Source organism: Cherax quadricarinatus, chromosome 9 (assembly GCF_038502225.1).
Source record: "Cherax quadricarinatus isolate ZL_2023a chromosome 9, ASM3850222v1, whole genome shotgun sequence".
In the NCBI taxonomy this organism is placed as follows: domain Eukaryota; kingdom Metazoa; phylum Arthropoda; class Malacostraca; order Decapoda; family Parastacidae; genus Cherax; species Cherax quadricarinatus.
The window spans coordinates 61,513,716-61,526,003 of record NC_091300.1 but is presented as its reverse complement, the minus strand read 5'-3'; the positions used below and the strand labels follow the sequence as shown (position 1 = coordinate 61,526,003).

General features: G+C 40.7%; 1 protein-coding gene across 2 annotated transcripts in view; it reads left to right on the top strand.

The window, feature by feature from the left end:
* Positions 1-6,631, top strand: part of LOC128686047 (CDK5 and ABL1 enzyme substrate 2) — a 145,521-nt gene extending 138,890 nt beyond the window's left edge. For both annotated transcript variants that reach the window (XM_070083450.1, XM_070083449.1), the window contains one exon: positions 6,442-6,631. In XM_070083450.1, coding sequence (XP_069939551.1) covers positions 6,442-6,582 — 141 coding nt within the window. In that variant the 3' untranslated portion in view covers positions 6,583-6,631. The remainder of the gene's footprint in view (positions 1-6,441) is intronic.
* Positions 6,632-12,288: the final 5,657 nt, after the last annotated feature.

The window sequence follows — 12,288 nt, the reverse complement described above, 5'->3', positions numbered from 1 at the left end:
TTATCAGCCTTTTCCTGTGAGATTTGAGGCCGCTAGAATTTATGCGTACTAGTACGACAAAAACCCCTACGCGTAAGACGTACTAGTACGACCAAAACCCTCAAAGGGTTAACCAACCATGGTGACATTACACATCCCTGTCTAAGACCTACTTTTACTGGGAAGTAGTCTCCCTCTCTTCTACACACCTTAACCTGAGCCTCACTATCCTCATAAAAACTCTTTACAGCATTTAGTATCTTACCACCTATTCCATATACAGTGGACCCCCGGTTAACGATTTTAATCCGTGCAAGAGGGGTAATTGTTATGCGAAATAATTGTTATGTGAATGAATTTTCCCCATAAGAAATAATGGAAATAAAATTAATCCGTGCAAGACACCCAAAAGTATGAAAAAAAATTTTTTTTACCACATGAAATATTAATTTTAATACACACAAACTGAAAAAGGCATGCACACTTACATGACACTTACTTTTATTGAAGATCTGGTGATGATTGATGGGATGGGAGGAGGGGAGAGCATTATCTTCTTACTGTTTAGAAGGGGAATCCCCTTCCATTAGGACTTGAGGTAGCAAGTCCTTTTCTGGGGTTACTTCCCTTCTTCTTTTAATGCCACTAGGGCCAGCTTCAGAGTCACTGGACTTCTTTCTCACAAGATATCTGTCCATAGTGGCCTGTACCTCTCGTTCCTTTATCACTTCCCTAAAGTGTTTCACAACATTGTCAGTGTACAGGTTGCCAACACGGCTTGCAATAGCTGTGTGAGGGTGATTTTCATCCATGAAGGTTTGCACTTCAAGCCACTTTGCACAGATTTCCTTTATCTTTGTAGTAGGCAACTTCTTCAATTTCTCTCTCCCCTCCTCTGAACCAGTTTCCCCAGGTCTGGCCTCTTGCTCTTGAAGTTGATCTATCAGTTCATCAGTGGTTAGTTCTTCATTGTCCTCCTCCACCAACTCTTCCACATCCTCCCCACTAACCTCCAACCCCAAGGACTATCCCAATGCCACAATGGATTCCTCAACTGGCATAATCCTCTCAGGGTTAGCCTCAAACCCTTCAAAATCCCTTTTGTCTACACATTCTGGCCACAGTTTCTTCCAAGCAGAGTTCAAGGTCCTCTTAGTCACTTCCTCCCAAGCCTTACCTATAAGGTTTACACAATTGAGGATATTAAAGTGATCTCTCCAAAACTCTCTTAGAGTCAGTTGAGTTTCTGAGGTCATTACAAAGCACCTTTCAAACAGAGCTTTTGTGTACAGTTTCTTGAAGTTGGAAATAACCTGCTGGTCCATGGGCTGCAGGAGAGGAGTGGTATTAGGAGGCAAAAACTTCACCTTAATGAAGCTCATGTCCCCATAAAGTCGCTCTGCCACGTCTGTAGGATGACCAGGGGCATTGTCTAACACCAGGAGGCACTTAAGTTCTAATTTCTTTTCAGTTAGGTAATCTTTCACATTGGGGGCAAATGCATGGTGTAACCAGTTATAGAAAAATTCCCTAGTGACCCATGCCTTACTGTTTGCCCTCCACAGCACACACAAATTATCCTTGAGGACATTCTTTTGCCTGAACGCTCTGGGAGTTTCAGAGTGATACACTAATAAAGGCTTCACTTTGCAATCACCAGTAGCATTGGCACACATGAGAAGAGTAAGCCTGTCTTTCATAGGCTTATGTTCTGGGAGTGCCTTTTCCTCCTGAGTAATGTAGGTCCTGCTTGGCATTTTCTTCCAGAACAGGCCTGTTTCATCACAATTAAACACTTGTTCAGGTTTCAGTCCTTCAGTTTCTATGTACTCCTTGAATTCCTGCACATATTTTTCAGCCGCTTTGTGGTCCGAACTGGCAGCCTCACCATGCCTTATCACACTATGGATGCCACTACGCTTCTTAAATCTCTCAAACCAACCTTTGCTGGCCTTAAATTCACTCACATCATCACTAGTTGCAGGCATTTTTTTAATTAAATCCTCATGCAACTTCCTAGCCTTTTCACATATGATCGCTTGAGAGACGCTATCTCCTGCTAGCTGTTTTTCATTTATCCACACCAATAAGAGTCTCTCAACATCTTCCATCACTTGCGATCTTTGTTTCGAAAACACAGTTAAACCTTTGGCAAGAACAGCTTCCTTGATTGTCTTTTTGGTGCCCACAATAGTAGCGATGGTTGATTGGGGTTTCTTGTACAACTTGACTAGGTCGGCGATACGCACTCCACTTTCATACTTATCAATGATCTCTTTCTTCATTTCAATGGGAATTCTTACCCTTATTGGTGTACGGTTGGCACTAGAAGCTTTCTTGGGGCCCATGGTCACTTATTTTCCAGAAACAGCACCGAAAACACTGTAATAATACGAAATATTCCGAGTGTATGCTTGGATGTTACCGCGGAGGCTGGCTGGTAAACAATGGCACGGGCGGCACATGTGAGGCTGGCTGAGGGCGCACATTGGACGCGTCTCAGACGAAAATCGGTGAACGGGTTTTTAATCGGTATGCGCGGCAAAAATTTTGCGATTAAAGTAAGCGGTATGCGAAATAATCGCTATGTGATGCCATCGTTATGCGGGGGTCCACTGTACTTGCAACATCTGCCACATTGCTCCCTTATCCACTCTATCATATGCCTTTTCTAAATCCATAAATGCAATAAAAACTTCCCTACATTTATCTAAATATATTGTTCACATGTATGCTTCAGTGTAAACACTTGATCTACTCATCCCTTACCCACTCTAAAACCTCCTTGCTCATCTGCAATCCTACATTCTGTCTTACTTCTAATTCTTTCAATTATAACCCTACTGTACACTCTTCCCTTTATATAAAGGGACTATACATGCTCTCCACCAATCCATAGGTACCTTCCCCTCTTTCATACAATTTATTAAACAAAAATACCAACCACTCCAACACTATATCCCCCCCTGCCTGTAACATTTCTGTCATGATCCCATCAGTTCCAGCTGCTTTACACCCTTTCATTCTACATAATGCCTCACGCACCTCCCCCACACTCACATCCTGTTCTTCTTCACTCCTAAAAGATGGTATACCTCCCTGGCCAGTGCATGAAATTACTGCCTCCCTTTCTTCGTCGACATTTAAAAGTTCCTCAAAATATTCCCGCCATCTACCCAAAACCTCCATCTCCCCATCTACTAACTCCCCTACTCTGTTTTTAACTGACAAATCCATTCGTTCCCTAAGCTTTCTTAACTTGTTTAACTCACTCCAAAATTTTTTTCTTATTTTCATTAAAATTTCTTGACATTGCCTCTCCCACTCTGTCATCTGCTCTCCTTTTGCTCTCTCTCACCACTCTCTTTACCTTTCTTTTACTCTCCATATACTCTACTCTTCGTATAACACTTCTGCTTTGTAAAAACCTCTCACAAGCTAACTTTTTCTCTTTTATCACACCCTTTATTTCATCATTCCACCAATCACTCCTCTTTCCTCCTGCACCCACCCTCCTATAACCACGAACTTCTGCCCCACATTCTAATACTGCATTTTTAAAACTATTCCAACCCTCCCCCCACTACTCATACTTGCACTATCCCACCTTTCTGCCAATAGTTGCTTATATCCCACCCGAACTTCCTCCTCCCTTAGTTTATACACTTTCACCTCCCTCTTACTTGTTGTTGCCATTTTCCTCTTTTCCCATCTACCTCTTACTCTAACTGTAGCTACAACTAAATAATGATCCGATACATCAGTTGCCCCTCTATAAACATGTACATCCTGGAGCCTACCCATCAACCTTTTATCCACCAATACATAATCTAACATATCGGTAATGCTTGTTTGTCTGGGTCACTATCAAGTTCATTATAGGCTCGACAAAGTGCAACTGGAAATAGTCTAACTCTGTAGACTCATTCGTTAGGGGACATTCTGGCTGGATACCACTTCCACTCGCATCAAAATCTCAAGGCTGTGGCACGAATATACTTTGTGTCCAGTTCCACTCACGATCACATGGTGCAGGATGGACCTGTGGCATAGGGCGAGGGGGGAGTAGGAGGAGGGACAGGAGTGGAGGCAGCACATGGTTGAGGGGATGCCAGGCGATCCTACTGCGCCATGTGGTCCTGGCACCGTGCCACCCACCGCTACTTCCTCCATCCCTGCATACTCTCCTTTATGATCACTTTCACTATCAGTGGCCGGGGTTTTGGATCATGACCTGCCACGACCTTGGGGACTGCATATGGCACACTGCCTGAACGTAGACACCGCCACCTAAAGTACGCTTCACTGGTGAATAATGAACTTCACTATCACTAGACATATCCTCAAATGGCATAAAATCAATCTCATCATCACTTACATCACTCACTATCACTAAAACACCGGGAAAATGATAGTTTCCTCTTGCGAAGTTGCCTATGAGTAACACTCGCCACTCCAGAGGTGCTTGGCCCAGGGTCTTGTGTGGCCACCCCAGAAGTGCTTGGCCTAGGGTCTGCTGTAGCCACACTGGCTACCCCAGAGGATCTTAACCTAGGACAGGTGTGGCTACCCCAGAGGTCATGGGCTGAGGGTCATCTGGGTTATCGTTGACATTTTCACTAATTCCTTGATTACTGGCCCCATTGGTGTCAAATCCACTAAACTCACAATCTGTATCACTTTCCTCGAATAGTAGAGTGTTAATACAATGAGGCGTGAGTGAATCATGAGAATGTGCCATAATGCTGACCCAAGATGGAGCTGAATGTAACTGGACCTACCATATGGTACCCAGGCGTCCCCAATTTTTTTCATACGGCACACACTGAGTGCGCACACCGATTCTCTCATGTCTAGGTGACTCAGGCCTATTGCGCCAGTTTTGAATGAATGAAAAATGAAACGTATATATACGTTTGGACCATTTAAGGGTTAAAAGAAAATAAAAATTTGCTCTCACTAGTTACCAAGATATAGAGGCGTGAAGTTGACAAAAAATGAACCACTTACGGCAACATCGGCGACTGCCTCTCACTCGGTAATGTTATTTTTACTTTATTCTATTTTTTTCTAATATTGTATTTTTTCAAGTAACTTTTGTGGCCTGTAAGACCAATATAATTTATAATGTGTATATATCCACTCTTTGTATGCAACACAATAACTGCACAAATATTGTTATCATTATAATATCTACATATCTTGTTTACACAAACCCAAGCTGCCTTCCACACCCACACCGTCTTCCCCACCACTCATGCTGGAAATAAGTCACTTTGACTTTCTTGGGTTATCCTAGGTTCTCTACACATGCTGCTATGTATGATAATCTATGTAACTGTATTCATGCATACCTGAATAAACGTACACACCATCTTCCCAACCACCCACACTATCTTCCCCGCTATCCATGCTGTCTTCCCCACCATACAAGCTGCCTTCCCCACCATCCAAGCTGCTTTCCCCAACACCCAAGCTGCCTTTTCTTTTCGCTATCTGTATCTGGTATCCTGGGCATTGCTTTTGGTCACAAACTCTGTAAAACCATGAAATTCATCTTCACTGACACTTCCATCTGTGTTAGAACTATCAGTTGGGAAGAGAAGAGTCCCAAATTCACTGGGGAGTGTGATAATTCTTACCGCAAGACATGATAAACAAGGACTACTGAAAAAGGCGTTCCCACAATGCAATGCAGGTGCCCCGATTTTTTTTATACTCAGCACACTGACCATGCAGACCCATTCTCTCACATGTAGGTCTACCAGGCCACTAGAATTATGGCATAGTACTACGGCACCAACACTGGCTCATAAGCTGTAGTACTACAGCACCAACAGTGAAAGGGTTAAGGAGATTAGTCTAAATGTATCAGGCTGTTGTGGCTTAGTGATAGGCACAATGAGACTATTGGTCAGGAAGTAGGTAGAACACCCATGATGTAACCAAGGTATAGTGAAAACAGAAGGTTACCAGGGACCTGCCTTAAAGTCCTGAGGATATTATAAGTTAACCATCCTGGAGTGAGAGATATTGGAGAATATGTAAAATAAACCCAGTGAAAAGCAAGGACACCATGGGCACAATGAAAGAACATCATATCAGCATCCATAGTCCCAAACTTTTTAATGTATTACCAGAAGATATCAGAAACACTGCTGGAACAAGTGTAAAAATCTTCCAGAGGAAAGTAGACCATTTCCTTCACCAAGTGCTGGATCAACCAGGTTATGATGGATATGTGGGCCAGCAGTAGCAGTAACCAGGCAAGCACTGGAGAAGTCTGGCTGTGGGTTGGGTTGTGGGGATAGGAAAACTTTTAGAACCCTTCAGAGGTATATTATCTCCCTTCTTCCCTCTCTCTTCCCAAGCACTGATGACCCTTACTGGTTTAGTTCTTCTTTGTGTATATAAATAAAAATGATATTGATTTAGCATTTTACTGTATTATTATTGTTTCAGAAAACTGAGAGTACCTTCCGACTGAACCGTCGTGATCTAACACAGTGGGAGTTTGCTGCGTTGGTCGCCCTTGAGTTTGGTCTACACTTACCCACCTGGCAGGTTAACCCACACTACCAGCGACTCTTGTTTGAATCTTGACGAAAACATCCCATCCAAAACTATGCATTTACTCTTTAAATATTTTATACACAACTATATATATACATTATATATATACATGTATATATATATATATATATATATATATATATATATATATATATATATATATATATATATATATATATATATATTTATATATATATATATATATATATATATATATATATATATATATATATATATATATATATATATATATATATATATATATATATATATATATATAACCTTTATTTTATTTTTATCTGAGGTATTTTGTTTTGAGGCAAGTTTTTACCTCTATTTCTGAAGTTTTACATCTTCAGTGCTCCTGAATCTTATGTGATGTACATTTTTAAATATAAGTAGTCACAAATTACGGTGAAAACTAGCATGATAAGCTTCACATAGCATGTTATGCTTCACATAGTATGTTAGGTTTCACATAGCATGTTATGCTTCACATAGAATGTTAGGCTTCACATAGCATGTTATGCTTAGCATAGCATGTTATGCTTCACTTAGCTTGTTATTCTTCACGTAGCATTTTAGGCTTCACATAGCATGTTATGCTTCACATAATGTCTTAGGCTTCACATAGCATCTTAGGCTTCACATAGCATATTAGGCTTCATATAGCATGTTATGCTTCACATAGCATGTTATGCTTCACATAGCATGTTATGCTTCACATAACATGTTATGCTTCATATAGCATGTTATGCTTCACATAGCATGTTATGCTTCACATAGCATATTAGGCTTCATATAGCATGTTATGCTCCACATAGCATGTTATGCTTCACATAACATATTATGCTTCACATAGCATGTTATACTTCACATAGCATGTTAGGCATCACATAGCATATTAGGCATCACATAGCTTGCAAGATATGTGAGTACAGTGCAGCATCTCGTAACATAGTAACACCAACTTCAGACTTCATCATGAAGTCTTCCTAAACACAACTGGCTTTTTCTACCATTTTTTATGAATAAATGTGAGTTTCTGTATGCTGGAAATGTGCATTTATTTAAAATGTTATGTATGAAATGTTTCTGGGTAAATTAATGTGTGTGTTGCATACTGTGTATGTATATGTGTAGTGTATATAGTTGTCTCCCTCAACACTGTAGTATATTCACCAGTCATCCTTCATGTATAACATCACCTTCATGTATAACATCACCTTCATGTATAACATCACCTTCATGTGTAACATACACTGGCTATATTGTACTCTTAACTCATTTTTTCAATATTTATTGCAATATCGTGTTTTCAACGCATCGGCCATGTCCCACCCAGGCAGGTGACCTAAATAAGAGACAAAATTTTCTCTTTTTAAATTTAGTAATGTATACAGGAGAAGGGGGAACTACCCCCCTTGCTCTTATTGCAATATATCTGTTTAATATGTGATCAGTACTGTATTATGTATATTGCAGAGTAATTAAGTGTTTTTTGGCAATGTTTTTACATTCTGGTTTAAGAGAGATTCAGAGAGCCCTCCATTGCTCTCTTATATTGAGGTTTTACTGGTTTATTATAAATACTATACAAGATCTTTGCAATAATAATAATATACACTTTAATAAACCAAAAATGTATAATAAATTATGATGAGAATGTTTTGTGACATATCTAGATGTTTATTGTGACACCAGGCTCAACACCAGGTTCAACACTGGGTTCAACACCGGGTTCAACACTGGGTTCAACACCAGGTTCAACACTGGGTTCAGCACCAGGTTCAACACTGGGTTCAACACCAGGTTCAACATCGGGTTCAACACCAGGTTCAATGCTGAGTTCAACACCGGGTTCAACACTGGGTTCAATACTGGGTTCAACACTATGGTCAACACTGGGTTCAACACTTGGTTTAACACTAGGTTCAGCACTGGGTTCAACACTGGGTTCAACACTGGGTGTAATATGCTGTCACTGTCCTCTGTCTTTCCAACAGAAACAAAAACAGTTCCCTGCTTTAACCCTTTTGAGGTCTGTGTCGTAGTAATATGGGCTTGATGAGGTCAGGGTCTGTGCCGTAGTAATGTGGGTTTGATGTCAGGGTCTGTACCATAGCAGTATGGGTTTGAGGTCAGGGCCTGTGCTGTAGTAATATGGGTTTGAGGTCAGGGCTTGTGTCACAGTAATGTATGTTTGAGGTCAGGGTCTGTGCCATAGTAATGTGGGTTTGATGTCGGGGTCTGTGCTGTAGCAGTATGGGTTTGAGGTCAAGGCCTGTGCCATAGTAATATGGGTGTGATGTCAGGGTCTGTGCCGTAGTAATGTGGGTTTGATGTCAGGGTCTGCTCCGTAGTAATGTGGGTTTGATGTCAGGGTCTGTGCCATAGTACTATGGTTTTGAGGTCGGGGTTCATGCCAGAGTACTAGGGTCTTGAGGTCAGGGTCCATGCCACAGTACTATGGTCTTGAGGTCAGGGTCCGTGCCACAGTACTATGGTCTTGAGGTCAGGGTCTGTGCCACAGTACTATGGTCTTGAGGTCAGGGTCTGTGCCACAGTACTCTGTCCTATAGTACTAGGGATTTGAGGTCAGGGTCTATGCCATAGTACTATGGGTCTGAGGTCAGGGTCTGTGCCATAGTACTTTGGGTTTTAGGTCAGGGTCTGCCATAGTACTATGGGTTTGAGGTCAGGGTCTGTGCCATAGTACTTTGGGTTTTAGGTCAGGGTCTGCCATAGGACTATGGGTTTGAGGTCAGGGTCTGTGCCATAGTACTTTGGGTTTTAGGTCAGGGTCTGCCATAGTACTATGGGTTTGAGGTCAGGGTCTGTGCCTTAGTACTACATGATGAGCTCAGCTCACTCAGATAAGCTGTGAGTTGTAAATTTGGGCCTAGATATGAGAGAATAAGTCTATGTAGTGAGTGTGCACCATATAAAAAAAAATCCTGCGCTCGCGGTGCATGGTGGGAGAAAAAAACGACTGTGTATTTGCTTTAAAACTGCAAATTTGCTGTGCAATTTTGGATGGCTTTTATCATTGTGTTCTTAATATCATTTGATAGAATGGAAGCTATTACAGGAATAGAGATGATTCTGATTGGTTTCAGTTACCTTGAAATTGAGCTCAAAGTAGCAGACATGTTCGATTTTTGCCGATATTCCAGATGGCACAAATTATGTCGCTTGTCCAAAATGCATCCAACTGGTCAGTCTAATACACGTTCATGAATGCACTGTCATTATTTATATACAGTAGACCACCATTTAGCACGAGTTTATTTGGCACGATTTGGGTATTGCATGATTGAAGAATTGTGGCACAATTTTATGTAACACGTCATATAATGAATTTAACATGGTTCAGTTTGTGGGAATCAAAAAAAAAAAAAATTCTCTTGCTCAAGCGGCCGCTTAGTTATGTAGCAGCCAGGGAGCCCTCCCGCCATCCCCTACCACTCCCCGACACTACCCCACCATCCCAGCATTCGTAATTCATACGTGTCCAGTCCAGTCTTTCTCTGCTACAAGGCAGCTGTGTTTGTGAATTGTATTATGATGTTTTAATTACTATATCTTGTATCTGCCAAGCAATCATGACACTCAGTAGCCATACCAGTGTTGCTGAAAGTGTCACGAAGAGGTATAAGCACTTAAGTCTTAAAATTAACAAAGAAACAAAGATATTAGACAAGAGATAACCTGTAGCCGTAATGAAGTGTTAATTTGTACACAGAAAAAGAGGTAAACATGAGTTTGTGTAACTGACTGACTGACTTAGTGAATGACTGATTGAGTGACTTGACAGAATGATTTACTGAGTGACTTGACTGACTTACTGAATGACTTGACAGACTTACTGAGTGATTGGCTGACTTACTGAATGACTTGACTGACTTACTGAATGGCTTGACTGACTTACTGAATGACTTGTCAGACTGAGTGATTTGACTGACTTACTGAGTGACTTGACTGACTTACTGAGTGACCTGACTTACTGAATGACTTAAAGTTAGACACTCCAGTACAACCATTGACTTCAATACCAGAACCTCTACCATCCACCTCAGCCCAGTAGGACCACAACATAACTCTCCACTTTCTTCACAATCATCCACAAACACCAGCACCCACAATTTAAGGTAAGAAATACTATTATTTCTGTTACATTTGTAGTCTTAAGCAGTAAAAACAACATAATACATCACAACAATGAACTACAACTACATACATGGAATTTTCAGGAACGTAACTACCGTGCTAAATGACGGTCTACTGTAATCATTACAATAATGCAGTAGTCTGCAGAACAGTAAAGCTTCTATTTTCTGTGTGAATAAAAATTGAAAATATAAAGCAAATGTAATATAGGAGAGGCCTGGGGACGTAACTAATGAACAGAGGAAATGTTTCTGCGCCAGCAGTGTCTACATTGTTTATTGTGGACTGTGTTTTGAAATTGGCAATTTTGAATTTTGTGTGAAATTGGTCAAATTACCAATTTCTGATTAATATTGGGTAATTGAAATACTAGTTAAATGGCCATTTTCTTGTTACTGATAAATAAATTGTGACAGCAGTGTTACTGAGAACCAAGGCTGACTTATTTAACTAAAGTACTAAAATTGATAGAAAAGTACAAATAAGCACACTATAAACTCTGAAAGAGTAGGTATGATGTTACTAGTACAGTACATAACACTGTAGATGGAGTTTTAGTGGACACATAGCACTTTAGGTGGAGTTTAGTGGACATTTAGTGGACACACAACACTGTAGGTGGAGTTTAGTGGACACACAACACTAGGTGGAGTTTAGTGGACACATAACAGTTAGTGGGGTTTAGCAGACACATAACACTGTAGGTGGGTGAATTCCCACAGTCACTAAAAACAAAGTGTAAAGTTACAATGTTACACAAATAAATTCCAGCACCTAGAGGTAAAAGCCTTGTCTAGGGGCATTTAAAATATTAACAAAATACACCAACCTTGGGCCAAGCTTGTTTCTTCACAAAAAGCTTTAACTAGATGGCCAATACTCTTATCAGGAAGGTCAGATAAACTAACATATATAAAAATGTAATATATTATTAATAACCTGAAATATACAACACACAACCTTTTTTTTTTTTTAACAAGTCAGCCGTCTCCCACCAAGGCAGGGTGACCCAAAAAGAAAGAAAATCCCCAAAAAGAAAATAATTTCATCATCATTCAACACTTTCACCTCACTCACACATAATCACTGTTTTTGCAGAGGTGCTCAGAATACAACAGTTTAGAAGTATATACATATAAAGATACACAACATATCCCTCCAAACAGCCACTATCCCAAACCCCTCCTTTAAAGTGCAGGCATTGTACTTCCCATTTCCAGGACTCAAGTCCGGCTATATAAAAATAACCGGTTTTCTTGAATCCCTTCACTAAATATTACCCTGCTCACACTCCAACAGATCGTCAGGTCCCAAATACCATTCGTCTCCATTCACTCCTGTGGAACACGCTCATGCACGCCTGCTGGAAGTCCAAGCCACTCGCCCACAAAACCCCCCTTACCCCTTCCAACCTTTTTGAGGACGACCCCTACCCCACCTTCCTTCCCCTACAGATTTAAATGCTCTCCATGTCATTCTACTTTGATCCACTCTCTCTAAATGACCAAACCACCTCAACAACCCCTCTTCAGCCCTCTGACTAATACTTTTATTAACTCCACACCC